Source organism: Lontra canadensis, unplaced genomic scaffold, assembly GCF_010015895.1.
Source record: "Lontra canadensis isolate GAN:19392208 unplaced genomic scaffold, GSC_riverotter_1.0 scaffold35, whole genome shotgun sequence".
In the NCBI taxonomy this organism is placed as follows: domain Eukaryota; kingdom Metazoa; phylum Chordata; class Mammalia; order Carnivora; family Mustelidae; genus Lontra; species Lontra canadensis.
This window is the reverse complement of record NW_022631029.1, coordinates 7,682,710-7,707,395: the sequence shown is the minus strand read 5'-3', so window position 1 is coordinate 7,707,395 and position 24,686 is coordinate 7,682,710. Positions and strand designations below refer to the sequence as shown.

The window sequence follows — 24,686 nt, the reverse complement described above, 5'->3', positions numbered from 1 at the left end:
GTCTGTGTGTTGTCTGTCTGCACTTCCAGCTCCTGAGGACCTCAGAGACTTGCTGGGGGTAGGGAGGAGGTGCACTGCACATACCTTTGAAACCACTGATACACTTCTTAGTGCTCTAGGACAGGGATCTGGGCCTGATTTGAAATCCTGTGCACCTGGCATGAGGGGCTAGCAGGCTCTGGGTGCTGTCCCACTGTTTAGAAACTTGTGCCAGAGGGATCTGAAGGGTTTGTGTCTGCCTGTGTGCCCAGGCAGATGAAAACACCTGGTTCTCAGTCTAATCATTTAGCAAATAATTATTGAGTGCCATCTATGTGGCAGGCAAAATGAGAAGAGGAAGACTTGTGAGGTGGCCTTCTAAGTTGACGGACTAGTTGGGCGACAGAGGGTGACCAGGCACTGTGCAAGAGAGGTCTCCCTGGGGCCTGTACAAGGCTGGAGGAAGTTCCTGACCAATCCTGTGCCTCAAAGTACTCTCAGGAGGTGACTCCTTAGGGAACCCCTAGGGACCAAGGAGTTGTTTGCCAGACAGGAGGAACAAGTGCAAAGGCCCTGAGGCTCTTTTTTAAAAAAGTCTATAATCGACTGGTTGCCCTCAGGGGCAGTGTGGGCTACTAGTGAGGCCCACGTGTGCCTGCAGCTTTAACACCCTCCACATTTTCCCTGTATACAAACACCAGGCTACCAGAGGCCCGCTTTAAGGTGGACTGGGTTGCTGAAGGCTGGATTAGGAAGGCGGCGGATTGAGGAGGGGGTTCCTAACTGTTAAGGACTCCTGCACGAAACTGACTCTGGGCTTCCCAGGTGGGACGATGGTACGGGGGCGCAGAGCCTAGGTCAAGAGGCTGCGGGGGCTACCTTAAGCAAGAGACGGGGCCCCGCCCCACGTGGGGCTGCGCGATTGAAGGAGGCCCAGACATGCTGCAGAAGGTGGGTCCAGAGAGCAAGCTTGAGACCCAAACTGCCCAGGCTCCTACTCCAGGCCGGTCTGCGGCCCTGGCCCCGCCCAGCATGGAGGGGCGTCCGAGGGCGGGCCGCTCCGCCCTACACTCCTCGCTCTACTCGCCGTTTCTGCATCCGGAGGCCCGGCCTCTCGCCTCGGCACAAGCGTTCCCTTTAAGTCTGGCCAGGAGGCAGTCTCAACTCTCGCGGGATTCGACGCTTCGGTTATCGCGAGAGGGGCATTCGGCACCCATTGGCTGTGAGGGTTGAATGTAAGATGGCGCCCAGGGAGCTGTGAGGGGAAAATCCTGTCGGTCTTGGAGCGGCGACGGCGGAACCGGGGCCCCGAGCGGTGCGGCGGGGCCGGCGGGTAGAGCGGCGGCGGCGGCGGTGGCGGCGACGACGACGTCGCCGGGTGAGGGCTGCAGCTGGGGCAGAGATGTGGCGAACCTGTGGGCCTGAGACAGCGGGCCCACCCCACACAACGGCGGGCGGGGGCGGGCGGGCGGGCCGCTGCCGCTGGGCCCAGGAGACCTCGGGGTGGCTCCGGAGAGGAGAATGTCCCTGGGCTCGCGCGCCCCCGCCCCTTGTGGAGTGGGAAGAGGCAGGTTGGGGACTCGGGTGGGTGCGGCGCGCGAACGCGCACTGGTTCTCGCGCGCGGCCGGGCCTGTTTATGCGCGGGCGCGCGCGCGCTGTGCGGCCCTCCTGGCGCGCGTGGCCGCCGACGTGCGCGTTCCCGGTTTGGGTATCTCCGCTCCTGGTGCTGCGGCCCTTGGGCAAGAGCGGGTGTCGGTGGCGCGCGCCCGCCCGCGACCCCCGCTTTCGGGGCGCGCGCCCTGCTGTTGGGTGGCGACGCTGCCGCCGCGAGGACGCGCAGGACACCTCTGCTGCGTGGAGCGGCGGCGAGCTGGCGGGAGGCTCGCAGTGTGAGGAAGGTTGTGGGTTGGGCCCTTCCTGCTCTGGTGACGTCCCCGGACTGCCGTGGCCTAGGCCTGGGGAGAAACCGACCGGCTTTACCGTCTGACTTAAGGATCCGCTCTTCCGCGAGGCGGGCGAGATTGCTCGTTCTTCTCGAAGAATGCAGTGACTTGAGGCTAATGTGCGGGGAGGGTGCTGCCCTGTTTCTGAAACTGAGCTTTGTAGGTCTGTGAGGGCAGCGAGCCCCCTCGAGTTTCCTCACCTTGTTCTTGTGCTTTGTGCTGGAGAGGGAAGGTTAATCCTGGAAGGCTCTTCAGCGGTACCTGCTTTCTTGTCATTGCAAAGTAATTCTTCCATAAGCGCAGTTCCTACGCGTCACCTCTGTGCGCTTCGGAAGGGGATCCTCTTCTGTGGTCGTGAAATTACCCGAGCTTTAAAATTCCACTTCAGATCCTTAAATGCAGCCTTTTCTTCTGTGTGGGTGGGAGGGGCTTGCTTGTATTCTGTTAGACTAAGGAAGGCCCGCTATCTCTCAGCCAAAAAGTTGACCAGAACAAAATTAAACAACCTGAGAAACCTGTGCTCTGCCTTCTTTTATAATTACAAAATTCCCCAACAGAAATTTCTAAAATCTGTTCATATATCACTGCAGAAGTCACTTTTGATGTAGAATTTCAATCGTTATCGACTTTTTTGTTGTTGATATGGTATTAGGGGAGTTCTAGGTTTGTCCTAGAGAAATAACGCACTTTTTTCTAAGACAAGACATCTGTTTTACAGTCTTGCTTAATTAAGTTGAAAGAAAAAGAAGCTAAGAGGAAGTAAAATTAGCTACCAAACTTAATAATGATGTGGGTAATTCTTTTAACATACTGTATTTTAAGAACAAAGTTAAAATTTAAAAAGAGGCTGAGGATGGAAAGGACTTCTTTGTTCTATCTTCTTCAGAATGTTACAAGTCTTAAGAACTCAGGACAAGCAGCAGAAATACATGCAACATGGTGACTGGTGAGTTAAAATCATTCATATGCTGAAAATATGTGTGCAGTCTTTTTCCTAGTAGTATTGAAACATTACAAATCCTGCCAATTACTCTGGGTGCTGTCTGACAGAAACTACTAAGTGCTGGGAAATTGAAGATGTGGGAGAACTGCATCTTTGAATCCAGCCACAGTTTGCTGCTTGAACACTTTTCTTCCCTTGAAATGTAAGTTAATGCAACTTTCAGGTTTTAGCATGAGGGTGCCCAGCTTTTCTAAGGACCTTAAATGGTGCAAAGAAAAGTAGTAAAGTTTGAGGTAGACTTAAAATTTTGATATACCTTTTAGGCCTGCCTTTTCCAGGATATCTTTGTTTTTAACTGTTAAGTTTGAGGTCTGTTTAAATTGGTGTTTGTAGATAATATTTTTGTAAGTTCATTAATTTAGATTTATCTATTAGAGGATCTCCTACTTTCAGCCCTCTGTGATGAATAGTTTGTGTACCTTTTCATAAACCTTTGCTTTACACATCCCCTTTCCAGCTTATGTTGTTGCCATTTCAAATAGATCAAATAGGGGTTCAGATTTCTTAAAATTTTAATTGCTCCCAAAAGGTGACCAAAGTCAGGGGCTCTAGGTATGACTGTCTTGCATTATGACAGCTTCAGAATCAGGAATCTTTTCCTTAAAGTTTGCATGCTGTCTTTTAATCAGTTGTGGTTTGAACTCTATGTGTCATGCTTCTTGCTTGTCTACTTTTGAAATGGCCATTCTTTGTCTGTAATGGTCTTTTATTTCTCCATCTCAGAATGAGGTGTTATATGAGCACCTATTCTTTTCTGTTACTTTGTATTTAGTTGCCCTGCATTTTGTTCCAGATGTTTTAAGTCCTCTCCAGGATTGTGATTTCTGATTGTGGCTGCATGAACAAGGGATAGATTAACCTCTTGCTTTGCTGAAAAGGGGGAAAGAATGAACCTTTGGTGTCACACTTGAGGCTAGAGCAAAATTTTAGGTAGAGCTGGTTGGCTGTGTCAGAAAGCTTTTTTATTTTTTTTTTAAATACCTGTAAATTCAGGTGATCTGTATAAAATTTAATGAAAAATTATAAGATGAACCACTGGTTTACGACCTCTTCAAGAAGTAGAACAGTGCCAGCACCCCTGCACCCTTCAGGGGTCCATTCCTAGTCATAGCTTCTCAACTGCTAGAGATAATTATCATTCTGACTTCTGTGACAATCATGTTCTTTTTCTTTTTACTTTTATCACCTTCATATTTCTCAACAACATAGTTTCGTTTGCTTTTGAGTTTTATGTACATGGGATCATACTGTATTTTATATCTTCCTTCTTTAAGCATTGCTAAATTCATCCCCATTGTGTGTGACTGTAGTTCATTCATTCCAGTTTCTTTATAGTATTCAACTGTATGACTGTACCATAATTTACTCATCCCTTCTATTATTGCTAGACATCTAGATTCCTTCCAGTTTGGGGCTGTTACTAACAATACTACTTTGACCATTCTTATATAATTACCTTTCTGTATATGTGTGTGATACACACCTGGGGATAGAATTCAGCTTTACTAGTTGATACAAATGGTGTGCCAGTTTACAGTCCATCAGTCTTTGGTGGGAATGTGAATTTAAGTTCCTGGTTGAAAGTGTGTTGTCCAAAAATAGAAACATGGCAAAAATGCCCCTAAATCAGGCATTCCTCTGGTAAAGGTGTGGGGCAGATAAATGACCCAGTGGGATAATACTTATCCCAAACCATGTATAGGTTTAGTATCCTTAAGAATAGAAGTTTATCTCCCAATTTGCTTCTTTGAAATGATTCTTTATGTTAATTAGGACAGATGTGACTGCAGCTCCTTAAAATAGAAGTTGATTTCTTTCTTAATGTGAATATGTTCTTCAAACGGACTTAAACAGAGCTGTAAGGAGCCATCTACACACAGTAGATGTGAACTGTGAGAGGGGCCCAATAACAGGACTGGGTAAACAAGAAGAGGCAGGGTTCTGAGGCAGCTCAGAGTTTCTTCTCTTAGTCCATTTTATATTCAAGACCTGCTTTGTGGAACTGCATGGGAAACTGGGAAGAGGTATCAGAAATTTGAGGAGACCCAAGATAGGATGATTCTGGTGAGTATTTAAGTCTTCCTTTAGTACCTAAATAGAAAAAAGAAAGAAATTGGCAAAGAGATCTATGAAAATATAATAGATTATTCCTTTAGAATAACCTTTGTCCATCATACCTTCTTGTGTTCTAGTTATAAAATAATAAAAGTAATGATAACTTCATACATTGAGGTCTAAATCTGTCAGACACTGTGCTAAGCTCCAGTAGAAGATACTGGGGAAATACTAGTGATTGATAGGTGTGTATATAAGTGAAAATTTTCTAGGTCTGTTGGTGTGGGGTTTTCTGTTTATTGTTTTGCAAAGCAGCTATGCTTAAGAGTATTCAGAAGCAAATGCTTGTTTACAGACTGCCCTATCCCAATGAGCCCCAAAGTATTTTCCTCACTCTGCTTTTTGACTCCCAGAAATTGGGAGTATTCAACTATCCCTCCAGCTGCATGTTTTTCTGAAGTATTTTAATTAATCATTTAATTTACTTTTGCTCACCAAGTCTTTGACCTGGAGCTAATTAAGAATCTTGCTTCTTTGGGGGGTTGTAGAGAGTTTTTCCATTTCTCCATTACCAGGGCTCACCCTTGTGCAGCCTTGTGAGTAGCATCTTGAAGAAGTTAACAGTCTTCATTATTATGCAAGCTCTGGTGCTTGATGATTTTTGTCTTTAATAAGAGTTTTAGATTTTGAGGGAAAAATCATGCTACGATCAGCCAGAATCGTTTGTGTGTTACTGTGGTGTAATCGGTGTGTAAAAAGATTAATTTTTAATTATCTTTTTGATTTAATACAAATTGTGGAAAATATAGGAGAGTATTAAACAGGAAGAAATTTAAGTCCTCGGAATCTACCACCAAGGCAGAACTACTGTTAGCAGGTTTTTTTGCGTTTTTTTTCTTTAGTTATATAAACAATATTGGGATATATAAATACAATTGTATTAGTTCCCTTTTCACACATAATTTATTTCTTTGTTAAATTTAAATAAGCTATTGAGAGGACAAGGAATCTTCCAGATATTAACATCTTTTTTTTTTTGGCTACTGTGTTAGTAGATCTGTAGAACACTCAGTAAATGCTTAGGAGCGGACTTTCTTTATATGAATTTGGTATATGATAACAGTGGCATTTCAAGTCATTGAACAAAGGAATTTCAGTAATTCAGTAAACGATACAGGGACAAGTCTTTTGCTCTTTGGAAAAAATAAAATTAGACTTTTACCTCACATTATACAAAATAAATTTTAAATTAGTCAAAGCATTGTATTAAAAAATTACGCTGTTAAGTTAAAAAATTGTAGCTGAATAATGACCTGATTTTATGGTAGCGAGGGCTTTTTCTGATCACAAAAACAGGAAGAAACCGTGGTCACCACTATTGAGAATTTGCTTAATTTTTCTGTTTTTTTTTACTCACTGACTAGTCTAAAATATTTGAATACATTTCTGAAACCTTCCCTTTGCCCACCCCCTTCTGAGCAGCACTTTTGTGTCAGGTCAAATGCTGACTTAGTGTGCTTTCGTTATTGGGATGTGTCAGTCTGGTAGATAATACCAAGTGAGCAGGTTAAAAAGACAAGAAATGAAGCCATGTGTGTTTTAGTCTGTATAAATGGACAGATTGGAATGTTCTTTCAAATTGGCCTTTTCCATTAAATTTTTAAGTTCTCCAGGGGGTGCCTGGCTGACTCAGTCAGTAAAGCATGTAGTTCTTGATCCATGGGTTGTGAGTTTGAGCCCCACATTAGGTGTAGGGATTTCTTAAAAATAAATTTTTTTTTTTTTTTAAGATTTCATTTATTTATTTGACAGAGAGCGATCACAAGCTGGCAGAGAGGTGAGGAAGCTGGCTCTCTGCTGAGCAGAGAGCCTGATGTGGGGCTTGATCCCAGGACCCTGGGATCATGACCTGAGCCGAAGGTGGAAGCTTAACCCTCTGAGCCACCCAGGCACCACTTCAAAATAAAATCTTAAAAAACTTTTTAAGTTCTCCATTGAAGTCATTATTGGTTAATATTTTTAGCTTCCTCTGATTCATTGGTTCTCAAAGGATTTTGTGGACTTGTACAGACAGAATCGGTGAAGAACCTCCTAGGGGCCTAGTGAAAGAAAAAAACAATGGGAATCGGGAAGCCCTGGCTTCTGCTTGAAGCTCCCCTGACTACAGTCAGCTCTAAACTTGGAGCACAGCAAAGTGTTTTTATATTTTGTAGTCTAAACTGTTTAAAATACAAAAGGTGTTTTTATCATAGAATGTTTCATGTATTTTCACAAGGATACAGAAGAATAGAATATCTGTTGAGGAGCCTTTATCAACATTTTCTAAGTTTTATAGCACTTTTCCTACTTCAGGCTATTGGTGTTTTGTTTTGTTTTTTAAAGGTTTTATTTATTTATGACAGAGATACCTAGAGAGGGAACACAGGCTCAGGGGAGCTGGAGAGGTAGAAGCAGGCTCCCCATTGAGCAGGGAGTCCCATGCGGGGCTCAATCCCAGGAGACTGGGATCATGATCTGAGCTGAAGGCAGACGCTTAATGACTGAGCCATCCAGGTGCCCCTGTTTTATTTTAATGAAATCTTGAATGAACTTTGAGACTTTATAGCAGATGCATTTCCAAGCTTTTATTCCATTCTTTCTTTTTTAATTTTAATTTAATTAATTTATTGAGTGGGCTCCACGCCCAGTGTGGGGTCCAACACCAGGGTGAACTCACGACCCTGAGATCATGACCTGAGCTGAGATCAAGAGTTGGACACTTGGAGCACCTGGGTGGCTCAGTGGGTTAAGTGTCTATCTTGGGCTCAGGGTCCTGGGATCCAGCCCAGCATCAGGCTCTCCACACCTGGCAGGGAGCCTGCTTGCCCCTCTCTCTTTGCCTGCCTTTCTGCCTACTTGAGATCTCTGTCAAATAAATGGGTGAAATCTTTAAAAAAAAAAAAAAAGAGTTGAACACTTAACTGACTGAACCACCCAGGTACTCCTTATTCCATTCTTTCTGAGAACTGAATATCCATCTTATTTTTGCTTTTTGGAATAAATTTATAGTCGGACTAGGGTTTCTTGTAGTGATTTATCTTAACATGGTATTCTAGAAATACAGGATTTGCTTGGAGCAGAATGGTTATCATCTTTGGAACCTTGATTTAAAAAAAAATAATGTCCTAAGTTTAATTCGGTATGAAATGCTGTATTCTAAAAGTAAGCTATTGATTTATTAGAGTTATACTCCCCTCACTAAATGCTTGTCAAAAATAGAGGACACAAGACTTTAATTTCCCTATCTTATATAGTGCAAAGTCTGGAGATACTCTGAAATTAATAAGCCTACAAATACAGATTTAAAGCTATGAAATTGATCATGGCAAAAATAAAAATGTGATTGGCAGGGGTTAGTGAGAGGAAGATAATTTAAATGCCCTAACTTACCTTTCCTGAAGGACAGATCAGTGTTTAAAATTGGTAGATCAAGGACTTCCACTCGTGCGTGAGGCGAGCGGAGCCAGAGTGGAGACCGAAGGCCGAACTCGGGATCTGACAAGATGGCCGGGCTGCCCCGCAGGATTATCAAGGAAACTCAGCGTTTGCTGGCAGAACCAGTTCCTGGCATTAAAGCAGAACCAGATGAGAGCAACGCTCGTTATTTTCATGTGGTCATTGCTGGCCCTCAGGATTCCCCCTTTGAGGGAGGGACTTTTAAGCTTGAACTATTCCTACCAGAAGAATACCCGATGGCAGCCCCTAAAGTACGTTTCATAACCAAAATTTATCATCCTAATGTAGACAAGTTGGGAAGAATATGTTTAGATATTTTGAAAGATAAGTGGTCCCCAGCACTGCAGATCCGCACAGTTCTGCTATCGATCCAGGCTTTGTTAAGTGCTCCCAATCCGGATGATCCGTTAGCAAACGATGTAGCAGAGCAGTGGAAGACCAACGAGGCCCAAGCCATAGAAACAGCTAGAGCATGGACTAGGCTATATGCCATGAATAATATTTAAAATCGATCTGATCATCAAGTGTGCATCACTTATCCTGTTCTGCCAAGACTTCTTCCTTTTTGTTTGCATTTAATGGACACAGTCTTAGAAACATTACAGAATAAAACCCAGACATCTTCAGTCCTTTGGTGATTAAATGCACATTAGCAAATCTATTTCTTGTCCTGATTCACTGTTGTAAAGCATGAGCAGAGGCTAGAAGTACCATCTGGATTGTTGTGAAATGTATAAAAGCAGCGGCCCTTCTCTGCTTTTATTCATTTCCCCCATCATGGTTAAGCACTGTGAATGAAGGTAGTTGTCAGGGTTAGCTGCAGGGGTGTGGGTGTTTTTCTTTATTACTTTTTTGAGGGGGAGACGTAGTTTTATTTTAATTTTATGGGCTCCTTTCCCCCTTTTTATGGTGATCTAATTGCATTGGTTAAAAGCAGCTAACCAGTTCTTTAGAATATGCTCTCTAGCCAAGTCTAACTTTATTTAGACACTGTAGATGGACAAGCTTGATTGTTTGAACCAAAATGGGAACATTAAACAAACATCACAGCCCTCACTAATAACATTGTGACTTTGCTGTCAAGTGTAGAATCCTTCCTTCAAGAAAAAGCTTGTGACCATTTTGTATGGCTTGTCTGGAAACTTCTGTAAATCTTATGTTTTAGTAAAATATTTTTTGTTATTCTAAAAAAAAAAATTGGTAGATCAAGAAAGCATACTTACATATTATTTTGTGGGTTTTTTTTTTAAAGGCAGTTAACATGTTTGTTAGCTTGATTGTGGTGATTATTTCTTAATGCATAGTTATATCAACTTACAAATTGTACCCGTTAAATACATACAATTAAAAAACAGTTGCTTTGCATTAAATGACACATTAAAAGACAGATGAATGCACATATATTTGATATAGTGTCCTTTTATAAGATACACAGAGAACTTTTACAAATCAAGTAGCAAAATGCAGAAAACTTTATAAATTGGTAAAAGACTTAAAATGACATTTTAAAGAACAGGATTTCAAAATTATCAATAGACACAACTTTGGGTGCCAGGGTGGCTCAGTCCTTAAGGGGCTACCTTCAGCTCAGGTCATGATCCTGGAATCCTGGTATCCAGTCCTGCTTTGAGCTCCTTGCTCAGCAAGAAGCCTGCTTCTCCCTCTCCCACTTCCCACTTCCCCCTGCTTGTGTTCCTTCTCTCACTGTGTCTCTTTCTGTCAAATAAAGAAGTAAAATCTTCAAAAAAAAAAAAAGGTATTCAACTTCATTAGTCATCAAAGAAAAGTAAGTTAAACCCTGAATATGGCACCTACCGTGCTCTGTTAATGAAAAATCAGACATTAATATTAAGTGCTGTTGAGAATGTATAACAGAATGTGGGGTATTTTTAAATTATTTTTCTGTACTATTTGAATATTTTTTCTTAAAAAATAAATGTGTTACTTTTACTTCCCCCCCAAACCAGCAAAACAAACCAGAAAACTAGATGTAATTCTACCCTGAAAACTTGTTTCTAGAAAAAGAATTTGGTGCAGTTCTCCTTTATATTTAATATCAGACTTCATATGAGTCTTAAGCCTCCTGATTACTGAAATTTGGAATGAAGGGAAATAAGTCACTAGGAAGATTTAGGACCTGCCTTTACCAAACAGTGCTTGTATGAAGGTTTTCTGATTCTGTAAACTTACTTATAACTTTTGGGGGTATTTATGTTCATTTGTATTTATTTTCCCCCAGATTTGAGACAAAAAAAGGTTTTGCTATATGATTCTCCATACTTTTAAAAAAATTGCTTTGAGGGGTGCCTGGGTGGCTCAGTGGGTTAAGCCTCTGCCTTTGGCCCAGGTCATGATCCAAGTCCTGGGATCGAGCCCCCGAGTCGGGCTCTCTGCTCAGCGGGGAGCCTGCGTCCCCCCCCCCCCCGCCCCGCCCCCCGTCTGCCTGCCTCTCAGCCTACTTGTGATCTCTGTCAAATAAATAAAGTCTTTAAAAAAAAAAAAATTGCTTTGACATAGTAGCAATGACTCCAGTACAGACAGTCTTCAGAATTCAAGCAGTCTCTCACTATTTTATGGGAATGCAGCTAATTGTTGAAGAAAATAAATTTGGGGAAATGGAAGTTTCAGTTGACCTCTGCCATTCTTTTATGATGGAGGTAGACTACTGAAATACGTAATAGCATAGCATAGAAACAGTTAATTTCTGTTCATATATCTCTCCTTTGTCCCTTTTTGAGCTAGAAGGGTAAGTGTGATTAGGTATTTAGAGTCACATGCTGGGAATTTTGTAATGTTGTTGGGTCTATATTATGAGAGCTGCCTTCTTCAGAAGGAAACTCCAGTCATGATGTTCTTATCAGAGGGGAGGTTTGACACGTTCTGTACCAGTGTGGTGAGTGTTTGTGGGTCACCTACACTGGAATGTCCTTCTCTGAATAGGTAAGAAAAGGATGAGGTGCTTGTCCTTTGTGGTGGTCTTCTCATTTGTGCCATGACATCACTGAGAGCTGAAATTTGAAGTCTCATAGACTTCGAAAGACCTCCTAATTTTCAACTCTGAGAAAAGAAGATATCTGAATGCAGCTGTAGCAGAGAGAAGAGAGAACTGAGCAAGGGAGATGGTCAGAAGAGAAGTGAGAAAGGGACAAACGAGTTAAATTTCAGATTAGAGGCTGTCAGCAAAGGCTTTAACCTTTCCCTCACCTGACCTGCACTTGCTGTTCTCTGCACTTTATTGTGCTTGGAGTTTCCTGAGAAATAGAGGCTCTCCAGAGAGTAGTGGCCTAGGATTTGACTTTAGGCAGGACAAGGTATATGTGTTGTTCTTGAGTGTGTGTGTGTGTGTGTGTGTGTGTGTGTGTGTTATTGTTTATTTATGGAAAAGTATATTTAGAATATATTATATGCATCATTAAAAGAATTACTGTTGGGTCTCTTCTCTTTGAAAGCACCCAAATATAATTCGTGTAGTATATTTAGTGTCCCACAGAAATGTTGCCAGTGTTAATAACTTAGTAGCAGTAAGAATTACATGTTTTCTTTGGTCTAACACTTGTCCCAGATACGTAGGTTCTTTTCCCAAGATATATACTAACTATTTACCAAGAAAAAGGGTAACATTTATGATTGTAAGTTAGAGATGTTACAGGGACAAAGAGCCATAATCCTTTCTACATTCAATTGCAAATGCAACATACATGTATATGTATACATATATGTGCCTACTGTGTGTCAGCCAGAGAGTATTGGGACACAGTCTTGTCTGCCAGGAGTTAGAGTCAAGTGAAAGGGATGAGATGATTACCCATATGCCTTTTATCTGTAACATAAGGCAGAACACCTGGGCAGTGAAAGAGGCTGGCATTTCTAGCCTTGATGCCCTTCTAGCCTTTCCTTGATGGCCCAGGGGAACAAATCACTTTTTCATTTGCAATTGACAGAGAGCCCTTTTTGGCAAAAAGGTTGACATCGTCAGTGTGACCCTCCTGTCCTGCTGCTGCTTTTGTTCTGGAGGTGGTTCTGATCCAGAGAGGAGGGAACAGTATGAAAGTAGCAGTGGTAGGGCCCTTAGCAGTCCATAGATAGATTGTGTGGTTGTCCCCCAGGTAATTGAAAATTACTATCTACCCTTGCAGATTCATTCTTAGGGTAAATACCCCAATGAAGAATGTGACAAATTGATCTCTGAATCTTAGTAGTGACCTAGCAATTTAAAGCGCTATTCAGCTCCCCCCCTAGCTAATTTTAATAATACCAGCTAGTACTTATATGGTGCTATCTATGTTGGATTTTCTTCGAAGTACTTTACTTGTGAAGTGTGTTTAATCTTTTTGTCAGTTCTGTGGTAGATACTGTTTGTCCCCATTTTATATACAAACTAAGGTTAAATAACTTGTCCAGGGTTTCAGAGCTAAGGAGAGATCAAGCTGGGATTTGGACCCTGGCAGGCTGGCTCCAAAATCCGTGCTTTTGACCAGTAAGCTGTGCTGTAAAAGAATGTGAGCAATATACAGCAAAAGGATTTTTGGTGTTTCTGGTGTCAGCTGAAATATAAGTATATACTCCCCTTCTCTAGGGTCTTGCTACAGCTAGATGGCATATGTATTCTTCACTCTAGGACATCGTTGGCCGCAGAAATTGAACATGTTAGTAGGAATCCCTGCTCCTAACTTCCTTGGTTGTCCTCTCTGTGATGGTCACAGAGTAATTTTGCATGTGACTTTTGTTGTCCAGTGCTTGGCTCTGCAGAGAAGATGGCATTGGCCTAGAGCTGGGTGGAGAGTGTGTTTTCAGCCTGTTTGATCCAGTACTATGACGCATGCCTTTGTTTTTTGTTTTCACTGTGATAGTTTGATTTAAGAAATGTTTATGGAAACAATTTCTAGATGCTGTTAACTAAAAAAAGAATAAGGTGGTATAATAACTCTATTTTGGATTCTAGATGTACACAGCTACCCTGAATATTCCACTCTGATGCAAGCATGATTGCTCTGCATTTCAGAATATGAAAACAATAGCATAATTTTGACTTCTGACCATTTATTTTATTTCTAGGAACCCTAAGGACTCTGCAATATGAATAATTCCCTGGAAAACACCATTTCCTTTGAAGAGTACATCCGAGTGAAGGCGCGGTCTGTCCCGCAACACAGGATGAAGGAATTTCTGGACTCACTAGCCTCTAAAGGGCCGGAAGCCCTTCAGGAGTTCCAGCAGACAGCTACCACTACCATGGTGTACCAACAGGGTGGGAACTGCATTTACACAGACAGCACCGAAGTGGCTGGGTCTTTGCTTGAACTTGCCTGTCCAGTCACCACCAGTGTTCAGCCACAAACCCAACAAGAACAGCAGATTCAGGTTCAACAGCCACAGCAGGTTCAGGTAAAAGGGAGATGTTGACGTGCATCCTGTTTAATAGATTTTATTTGCCATCTGGGTTTTGGTTAGTAGGAACATCACATCACAACTGTCCAAGGTTATTTTTACTAAGGGGAGTACGGTTTTTTAAAACACATGTAACACAAAGTTCATAGTTAGTATAGACTAAAAGTATTTGCAACTACCATAAACTAAAAAGATTGCAAATACTTGCCATTTGCTTTGGAGAATTGAAAAGTATGGGAATTAGTGGTCTTCTGGGACTGGCTTTGGATGTGACATAGCTGTGTGTTACGGAAGGTTCTCTTTTATCTGTGTCACCCTGAATAGATCAAGAGCAGAGGAGGGGTTCATCTTACCTCATTATTTAAAGCGTGACATTTGGAAGTTGTTTTAAAAGGATATAATATATTTTAGTGATCTTCATTTAGTTTTATTGTTCCCTGACTTAGGTCCCTTGTAGATTTCTAGGTCTGCATTTACTATTTGTAATCCTCAGGAAATAATGCTAATTGTAATGAGCTTACAGAAAGAGAAGAAACTTCATACATTTGCTGAGAAGGTAAAAGTGCCTCTTTAGGGCTTCCTCATCTGAGGCTAACAGTATGCTCCATTTACAGATGCTGCTTTCTTGCCCCTGTCTATTGTGATTCTATTTCATTTTGTCCTCAATGTTTTTTACACCAAGAAAATTGGAAAGGGTAGAACTTGATGGAGGGGCAAGGACTGTAGAGAGGTATGTTTGATGAGATAGAAAGACTGTGGCCTCTTTGCTCCTTAGGAATGCAGGCAGGTATATTGGAAGGATCTGGGCCCTGGAGTTGCATTCCTGGGTTTAAGTCTGGCTTGACCTCCTCTATTTGTTGACATGATTTAAATCTTTTTAGCCCTAGATTTTTCATCTGTTAAATAGGGATAATACTATTTAGTGATACTGAATGAGATAATAAACAAAACATCTGGCACGTGGAGGAATGCAGTATTGTTTTTTCGTTTCCGTTTTTTTTTTTTTTTTTTCTGGGTTTTTTTTTTTTGTTTTGTTTTTCTTGTATTTTAAGATTTTATTTATTTATTCAACAGAGAGAGAGTGTGCACAAGCAGGGGGAGCTGCAGGCAGAGGGAGAGGGAGCCTCTGGCCTCCTGCTGAGCAAGGAGTTGGGTGCGGGGTTTGATCCCAGAACCCTGGGATCATGACCTGAGCTGAAAGCAGACCCTTAACGACTAAGCCACCCAGGCACCCCTGTTTTTTCCACTCTTTGTAAGGAAGGAGGTATATAGGAAAGGTAGACTGATTTTTTGGTTCAAGAAATTATTCTGCTGTTACTTACACCGTGGACTTCATTTTTCATAAGGTTAAAATGGTTTGGGATATGGGCGTCTGACTAGTCTGTAGAGCATGCGATGTGACTCTTGATCTTGGGGTCTTGAGTTCAAGCCCATGCTGGGTGTAGAGCTCACTTTAAAAAAATAAAAGGGAAAAAAATGGCTTGGGATTTGAGTCTAAAATGTTGTCTAAGACTTTATGTTTAAGATGGCGAATTGAGGTCACCTGTTGACATCATCTTCTTTCCTTAAAACCCCTGTAACTAAAAGAAGGAACAAAAATATAATAATAAATCCATGAGATACAAGCACTGAGCATGGAGCTTGCTTAAGATCTCTTTCTGTCTCTCTGCCGCTCTCACCACTTGAGCGCTCTCTCTCTCCCTTTAAAATAAAAACAAAGGGGCGCCTGGGTGGCTCAGTGGGTTAAGCCTCTGCCTTCCATTCGGATCTTGATCTCAGGGTCCTGGGATCGAGCCCCCACATCCGGCCTTCTGCTCAGCGGGGAGCCTGCTTACCCTCCTCTCTCTCTGCCTGCCTCTCTGCCTACTTGTGATTGGTCTGTCAAATAAATAAAATCTTAAAAAATTAAAAAACTTTTTTTTTTTAAGATTTTTATTTATTATTTGAGAGAGAGAGAGAATGAGAGAGAGAGAGCAAGAGAGGAGGGAGGTCAGCAGGAGAAGCAGACTCCCTGTCAAGCAGGGAGCCCAATGTTGGACTCGATCCCAGGACTCCAGGATCATGACCTGAGCCGAAGGCAGTCACTTAACTGACTGAGCCACCCAGGCGCCCAAAGCAAAAAACTCTTAGGGCAAATCTATTTTCATTAATAACTGGCTTAAGCCAGAGGGATTTAATTTTTCTAAAATTTTCTAAAATTTTTCTGGCTTTGTAGATTTAATTTAAATAAAGATTAAATTGATATTGTTACTTACAAAAATTGATACTGTTAATCTAAAGTTACCAAAATCACAAGCTAGACAGTATTAATAAAAATAAGACTGAAAATACAACTTTATATAAGATTTTGAAAAAAAAATTTTTTCTGAGTGACATCAGACTCAAATATATGCCTTGCAGTTATAAAATTATTATGCAGGGGTGCCTGGGTGGCTGAGTTGGTTAAGTGTCCAACTCTTGATTTCAGGTCAGATCTTGATCTCGGGGTTGTGAGTTTAAGCTCAGCTTGAACACCCAGCTCCATGCCCACTTAAAAGAAAAAAAACCCGGAGTTACTATACACACATGTTGGTTTCTTGGTCTCTTATTGGTCTATCTATACTTAGTTTAAAAGGATAATTTTTTAAATTAAAAATAGCACATGAGGCATAGGGGAGGTAAGTCCTGTATTAGCAGATACTGTTTGCACCCAAGCTGCTCTGACTGGAGCCTGTGCTTCTGCATAGTGCTGCTGATACACAAAGAACTTCGAGAAAGTAGAAAAAATAACCTAGTAAAAAAATGAACAAAGGATATAGTAGTTTGTGAAAGAAGAAATACATGTGATCATATGCATATCAGAAGATGTTTCATACTCCTGGTAATTATGGAGGTATAAATTTTGAAAGTGAAATATATTTCATTTATTAGATAGGAAAACATTTATAAAGATTTTATCCAGGACAACAAGGGTATGGAGAGGATAAACTAGTGTAACTCAGTCAGTTAAGCGTCTGCCTTAGGCGTAGATCATGATCCTAGGGTCCTGGAATTGAGCCCTGCATCTGGCTCCCTACTCAGGGGGGAGGCTGCTTCTCCCTCTCCCTCTGCTGCTTTTGCTCTCTCCATTGCTCACTCTTTCTCTCAAATGAATAAATCGTTTTTTAAACAATGCAAAAAAAAAATTAGTGTAACTTCTTGGAAGTGGTTTTGGCAATACTTATCAAATGCTTAAGTGTGCATACCTTTGACCTTGCATTTGTGTTCACAGGTATATATGTATATGGGGATATTCACTGCTGCACACATTATAGTAGTAACACTAGAAACAAGTCGCTCAGTAAGGGAAATGGCAAATAATGGCACTGGTACAATTGTAGTGTATTGTCCTATGTAGCCAGAAGAACGAGGTAGATCTACATGTTTTGATAAGGTAGGATGTATAGCAGATTGCTGAGGGTCAAAACCAGTTTAGTATCACTTTTTTAACATGCAGAATGTAGTAGTAAAGTTCAAAACAGTAATTGGGCTTGGGAGTGGGGTGCTAAGGAGAAGAGCTCAATTTTTATTTATTTATTTATTAAAAGATTTTATATATTTATTTGTCAGAGAGAGAGGAGCTAGAGCGAGCACAGGCAGACAGAGTGGCAGGCAGAGGCAGAGGGAGAAGCAGGCTCCCCGCCAAGCAAGACGCCCGATGTGGGACTCGATCCCAGGACGCCGGGACCATGACCTGAGCCGAAGGCAGCTGCTTAACCAACTGAGCCACCCAGGCGTCCCTATTTGTTTATTTATTTTTAACTGGGCTCCATGCTGGGCTTGAATTTTTTTTTTAATTTATCTTTTTTAAAAATTTTTTATTAACATATAATGTATTATTAGCCCCAGGGGTACAGGTCTGTGAATAGCTAGATTTATACACTTCCAGCACTCACCATAGCACATACCCTCCTCCCCAATGTCCATAACCCAGCCACCCTCTCCCTACCTCCCCAGCCCCAGTAATCCTGTTTGTTTTGTGAGATTAAGAGTCTCTTATGGTTTGTCTCCCTCCCAATCCCATCTTATCTCATTTTTTCCTTCCCTACCCAGCAAACCCCCCACATTGCCTCTCAAATTCTACATATCAGGGAGATCATATGATAATTGTCTTTTCTCTGATTGACTCACTTTGCTCAGCATGATACCCTCTAGTTCCATCCACGTCATTGCAAATGACAAGATTTCATTTCTTTTGATGGATGCATAGTATTCCATTGTATATGTGGACCACATCTTCTTTATCCATTCATCTGTTGATGGACATCTAGGTTCTTTCCATAGTTTGGCTATTGTGGTTATTGCTGCTATAAATAAACATTTGGGTACATGTGCCCCTTTGGATCACTACATTTGTGTTTTTAGGGTAAATACCCAGTAGTGTGATTGCTGGGTTATAGGGTAGCTCTACTTTCAACTTTTTGAGGAACCTCCATGCTGCTTTCCAGAGTGGTCACTCCAGCTTGCATTCCCACCAACAGTGTAGGAGGGTTCCCCTTTCTCCGCATCCTCACCATCTGTCGTTTCCTGACTTGTTAATTTTAGCCATTCTTACTGGTGTGAGGTGGTATCTCATTGTGGTTTTGATTTTTATTTTTTGTATTTCCCTGATGCCGAGTGATATAGAGCACTTTCACATGTGTCTGTTGGCCATCTGGATGTCTTTGCAGAAATGTCTGTTCATGTCCTCTGCCCATTTCTTGATTGGATTATTTGTTCTTTGGGTGTTGAGTTTGGTAAGTTCTTCATAGATTTTGGATACTAGCCCTTTATCTGATGTGTCGTTTGCAAGTATCTTCTCCCATTCTGTCAGTTGTCTTTTGGTTTTGTTGACGGTTTCCTTTGTTGTGCAAAAGCTTTTGATCTTGATGAAGTCCCAGTAGTTCATTTTTGCCCTTGCTTCCCTTGCCTTTGGTGATGTTTCTAGGAAGAAGTTGCTGCAGCTGAGGTGGAAGAGGTTGCTGCCTGTGTTCTCCTCAAGGATTTTGATGGATTCCTTTCTCACATTGAGGTCCTTCATCCATTTTGAGTCTATTTTTGTGTGTGGTGTAAGGAAATGGTCCAGTTTCATTCTTCTGCATGTGACTCTCCCATTTTCCCAACACCATTTGTTGAAGAGACTGTCTTTTTTCCATTGGACATTCTTTTCTGCTTTGTCGAAGATTAGTTGACCATAGAGTTGAGGGTCTATTTCTGGGCTTTCTATTCTGTTCCATTGATCTATGTGTCTGTTTTTGTGCCAGTACCATACTGTCTTGATGATGACAGCTTTGTAATAGAGCTTGAAGTCTAGAATTATGATGCCACCAACTTTGGCTTTCTTTTTCAACATTCCGCTAGCTATTTGAGGTCTTTTCTGGTTCCATATAAATTTTAGGATTATTTGTTCCATTTCCTTGAAAAAAATTGATGGTATTTTGATAGTGATTGCATTAAATGTATAGATTGCTTTAGGTAGAATAAACATTTTAACAATATTTGTCCTTCCAATCCATGAGCATGGAATGTTTTTTCATTTCTTTGTGTCTTACTCGATTTCTTTCATGTGTACTTTATAGTTTTCTGAGTACAGATTCTTTTCCTCTTTGGTTAGGTTTTTTCCTAGGTATCATGGTTTTGGGTGCAATTGTAAATGGGATCGACTCCTTAATTTCTCTTTCTTCCGTCTTGTTGGTGTATAGAAATGCAACTGATTTCTGTGCATTGATTTTATATCCTGACACTTTACTGAATTCCTGTACAAGTTCTAGCAGATTTGGAGTTGAGTCTTTTGGGTTTTCCACATAAAGTATCATATCATCTGCAGAGAGTGATAGTTTGACTTCTTTACCAATTTGGATTTCTTAATTTCTTTTTGTTGTCTGATGGCTGAGGTTAGGACTTCTAGTACTATGTTGAATAGCAGTGGTGATAACGGACATCCCTGCCATGTTCCTGACCTTAGCGGAAAAGCTCTGTTTTTCTCCATTGAGAATGATATTTGCTGTGGGTTTTTCATAGATGGTTTTGATGATATTGAGTGGGCTTGAATTTTTAAGTAAACACAAGGGGCGCCTGAATGACTCAGCCAGGTGAGCATCTGACTCTTGGTTTCGGCTCAGGTTGTTGTCTCTGGTTTGTGGGATCAAGCTCTGCATTGGGCTCCCTGGTTAGTATGTGCTAAGCTCATGTGCTCTTTCTCTAAAAATAAATAAATCTTAAAAAAAAAACAAAAAACTAATTTTGCAATGAAAGAAAAGTGCTGTTTGGGAATATTTTGCTTTGAACTTGTAGGTATAGGGCAATGTTTTTGTTTTAAGATTTTATTTATTTGAGAAAGAAAGAGGCCACGAGAGGGAATCCAAGCAGGAAGTGGGAGAGGGAGAAGCAGGCCGCCCACTGAGCAGGGAGCCTGATGCAGGGCTTGATCCCAGAACCCTGGGATCTTCACCTGAGGTAAAGGCAGATGCTTAACGATTGAGCCACCCAGATGTCCCAGGACAATGATTCTTAATTTTTTTTTCCCTTTCCCAGACATCTTATGTCTCTATGGATAAAGCCCTTTGCTCTAGATGCTAGACCGAAAGCTCCCTGATTTGTGGAGTATAACATTATACCCGGAAGGAGAGAGATGGTTACATAAGAAAAATCTTACCATAGAGTGATGAATGCAGAGGAGTGAAACAAAAGCAGGTGAGGGGATCAGGATAAGCCCCAGTGTGCTCTTAACATTAAGACCAAAGTGTTGGCAGATGAACCTTGGTGGTTATCTGAGGAAAGAGCATTCCACATCAGAAAGCCCTGTGGTGAGAGCCTGCTTATTTTTAAAAAATGGCAGAAAGACTGGGGCGCCTAGGTAGCTCAGTTAGTTAAATGCCTGACTCTTGATTTCAGCTCAGGTCTTGAACTCAGGGTCATGAGTTCAAGCCCCATGTTGGGCTTCACACTAGGTGTGGAGTGTACTTTAAAAAAAGGGCAAAAAGGTGGGGCTAACTAGATTGCATTGAATGACTGGATGAGGCTAGAGGGGTGACATGTATGTACTGTCATATACGTGTAAACAGACCTGCCTTCTCAATTCACATGTTTGTTTGTTTGTTTGTTTTAAAGATTTTATTTATTTGACAGAGAGAGATCACAAGTAGGCAGAGAGGCAAGCAGAGAGAGAGAGAGAGGAGGAAGCAGGCTCCCTGCCAAGCAGAAAGCCCGATGCGGGACTCGATCCCAGAACCCTGAGATCATGACCCAAGCCGAAGGCAGAGGCTTAACCCACTGAGCCACCCAGGCGCCCCTCAATTCACATGGCTAAAAGACTCTTTGCCCCATGGTATAGTTGACTCTTGAACAATGTGGGGTTAGGGGTGTTGGCTCCCTGCACAGTTGCAAATCTTCGTGTAATTTTTTAAAAGATTTTTATTTATTTGTCAGAGAGAGAGAGAGTGCACAAGTGGGGTTTGCTGCAGGCAAAGGGAGAAGCAGGCTCCCTGTTCAGCAGGGAGCCTGATGCAGGACTTGATTCCAGGACCCTGGGATCATGACCTGAGCTAAGGGCAGCCACTTAACCGACTAAGCCACCATCGTCCCTCTTCGTGTAATTTTTGACTCCCCAAAAACTTAATGGCCTACTGTTGACTGGAAGTCTTACTGACAACATTAGCAGTCAATTAACAAATACTTTGTATGTTACATGTATTGTATACTGTGTTCTCATAATCTAGATGAAAGAAAATATTAAATCATAAGGAAGAAAAAATACATTTTCCTTTTTTAAAGATTTTATTTGAGAGAGAGTATGCGTGTGCATGTGAGGGGCGGGGCAGAGGCAGAGAATCTCAAGCAGAGTCCACAGAGCCTGATGTAGGGCCGGGCTCAGTGTCATGATCCATGAGATGATGACTCGAGTTGGACGTTTAACCAACTGAGCTACCTAGGTACCCCAAGAAAATACATATTCAGTACTCTGCTGCGTCTATCAGAAAAAACCTGCATATGAGTGGACCCATGCAGTTCAACCCAAGTTGTTAAAGAGTCAGCTGTATTGTGTCTCAGTGTCTCAACCTAACCCCCCCTTTTTTTCTTAAGATTTTATTTATTTGAAAGAGAATAAGAAGAGAGAGCATGGGAGGGGGGGGTTGTGGGTAGAGGGAGAAGCAGACTCCTTGCTGAGCAGGAACCCTGATGCCAGACTCAATCCCGGGACTCCAGGACCATGACCTGAGCTGAAGGCAGTTGCTTAACCAGCTGAGCCACCCAAGCACCCCTCAATCTAACCCTTTTAATAAGAATTAAAAATTATGTCTGTATTAATGTTATTTAAAATTTCAGAACAATATACTGTCTTGAGAACCTAGGCTGTTTTCTAAATTGCTTTTTTTTTTTAATTATGGCAAAATTAGATTGCTTTTTAAAAACTATGTGTTAATAACCACCTTAGAGAGTTTCCTCTGTCAGACTTCCTCATCCGTCCAGCCTAGAAGCAGCACAGACATTTTTGGTTTTGACACAGTAATTACACCCTTAGAACAGTTTTAGTGAATTGGTGGGAGACAAAGGTACATGTTAAAGGTTAATCACAGAAGTACCCATCTGAATAAGCCGTACTGTGTTCCTTTACTCTCTACTACTAACACAGTCACACTTCAGACCACCAAATGTGTGGGGTTTTTTCCCCACATTGACCAGTGCTCTGACATCAGCTAGCTGTCCTACAATTCAGTTGACACTGTCTACTTGGAGTTAGTGTCAGGTCCCACAGGTTAAGGGATCCGTCCTACAAGACTGCCCTCCAGCTCATATACCAATCAAGTCCTAGGATATCATCTGTACTTCTGATTGACTAGCTATCAGTTGGGGTTCTTACTACCCCTCCTTAGGTTTCATAATTTGAACAACTCACAGAACTCAGGGAAACACATTTGCTGGTATATTATGTAATAAATGATATGATAGAAGATACAAATGAATAGCCAGATAAAGATATGTAGGAGCCTCTGTCCTTATGGAATTGGGGTGCACTACATTCCTGGCATGTTTACCAACAAATCAGTTCCCTGAACCCCATACTTCTGGGATTTTTATGGAGGCTACATCCCATAGGTACAATCCATTAGTATCTCAATTTCTAGCCCTTCTTTCTTCTCCAGAGAATGTAGTGTGGGGCTGAAAGTATCAAGCTTCTGATCATGGCTTGGTCTTTCTGGTGACCAGCCTCCATCGAGGAGCCCACCAAGAGTTGCGTCAGTAGAACACAAGATGGATCTAGCATTTTTATTATCACTTACAAAATTATAAAGGTTTTAGGAGCTCTGGCCAGGAGCCAGAGAGAATAAAATACATATTTTTTTATTATACCACAGTATCATTCATCTAGGTAAGATAAGGAGGCAAGTTCTAAGGACAAAAACAAAAGCTGTCATATAAATGCCTTGATAGTGTGTATAGTACTAGGAAAGGTCCAGGTTTTCTGTTCCTGGTCGGTTAGCCTGAGCTGGATAAAGGGGATTCATTTGGAACTTCTCTTTTAAGAACCCTCTTGAGTTGGGTGCTTCCTAAAGCATCCACAGTGAGTTAGATGCATGTGCTAGAAAGAAGGCCTTCTTTTTTCTTTCTTTTTTTTTTTTTTTAAGATTTTATTTATTTGACAGAGAGAGAGAGAGAGATATCACAAGTAGGCAGAGAGGGAGGCAGAGCCAGAGAAGGAAGCAGGCTCCCTCCCGAGCAGAGAGCCTGACACGGGGCTGGATCCCAGGACCCTGAGATCATGACCCGAGCCAAAGGCAGAGGCTTAACCCACTGAGCCACCCAGGCGCCCTGAAAGAAGGCCTTCTGATAGTGAATCCCAGGGTTTGGGTTTCATTTCGCATCCATGAAATTGCTTGTTCCTCTGCCCTTTTACAGAGCAGGAACTGGGGCTTCACACAGGGCTGGTTGGTCAGTCTGGCTGCACTAAGTGAAGGGTACTTTGGGGAAGGGGACCTCTCATCACTTGCTCCTTTTGCAACTCTTCATTTGTCATTTCACCTCTTGTCCCTCTTCCTCTTTTTCTTGCTGTTATACGTCCCCTCCGTGCTGGATGGTTCGTAACCCCTCATCATAGTGTGGAATTACCGAGAATGACAAAGAGTTAATCAAAAGCCAGACTTGGCTCCGAGACAAACAGGATCTGGTCTGTCTCTGCAACTTTAGATACGTCATCTTAAGCAAGTGATTTAACCACAGAGTCCATTTCCTTATCTACATCATAAAAATAAAAGAATTTATGTTGCAGTTACTTTGAGGGTTATATAAAATATTAAGTCCTAAACACATTCCCTGGCACATAGTAATCCTTTAATAAATAAATAATAGCTGCTGTTGTTTTCTTCTTCCTCTTCTCATTAGTGCCATTCCTACCTTGGGCCTCAGTTGCTTTTCAAATATTTAAAAAGTACCCAAACATTTATTCCCACACTGTTGGTAGTGCCATTTTTATCCGTTTTTTTCCTTTTTTCCTTTTTTTCTTTTTTTTAAGTAGGTAGTCTCCACACCCAACATGGAGCCCAACATGGGGCTTGAACTCAAGACCATGAAATCAAGACCTGAACTAAGATCAAGAGTCAGATGCTTAACCAACTGAGCTACTCAGGCGCCCCATTCTTTTTTTTTCTTTCAGTACATAAACTTAACAGATGCAATTCAGATCTCTAGTAACTTCCCCGAACATCCTCCTCTCCCAGAGTAAATGCTATTTTAAGGTTTTTAGCTTGGTATGATATTTTCTGTATCCATCTGGGTATTGATTTTTAGTTACAAATATTAGACATTCCCCCTCATCCCCCTTTTTTAT

General features: G+C 41.6%; 2 protein-coding genes across 7 annotated transcripts in view; both read left to right on the top strand.

Moving 5' to 3' along the window:
- Positions 1–1,207: 1,207 nt before the first annotated feature.
- QRICH1 (glutamine rich 1) overlaps positions 1,208–24,686 on the top strand; it is a 52,180-nt gene continuing 28,701 nt past the window's right edge. Inside the window, exons 1-3 of one of the 6 annotated variants that reach the window (XM_032868008.1) lie at positions 1,211–1,357; positions 2,810–2,869; positions 13,532–13,861. In XM_032868008.1, coding sequence (XP_032723899.1) covers positions 13,553–13,861 — 309 coding nt within the window. In that variant the 5' untranslated portion in view covers positions 1,211–1,357; positions 2,810–2,869; positions 13,532–13,552. Of the gene's footprint in view, positions 1,358–1,733; positions 2,083–2,809; positions 2,870–2,998; positions 3,069–4,854; positions 4,991–13,531; positions 13,862–24,686 lie in introns of those variants that run through there. The other 5 variants (XM_032868009.1, XM_032868013.1, XM_032868007.1 and 2 more) reach the window with 5 other exon arrangements.
- LOC116873856 (ubiquitin-conjugating enzyme E2 N-like) lies at positions 8,459–9,066 on the top strand. The gene has a single exon (XM_032868016.1). The coding sequence runs from the start codon at positions 8,524–8,526 to the stop codon at positions 8,980–8,982; it is 459 nt and encodes a 152-aa protein (XP_032723907.1). The 5' UTR covers positions 8,459–8,523; the 3' UTR covers positions 8,983–9,066.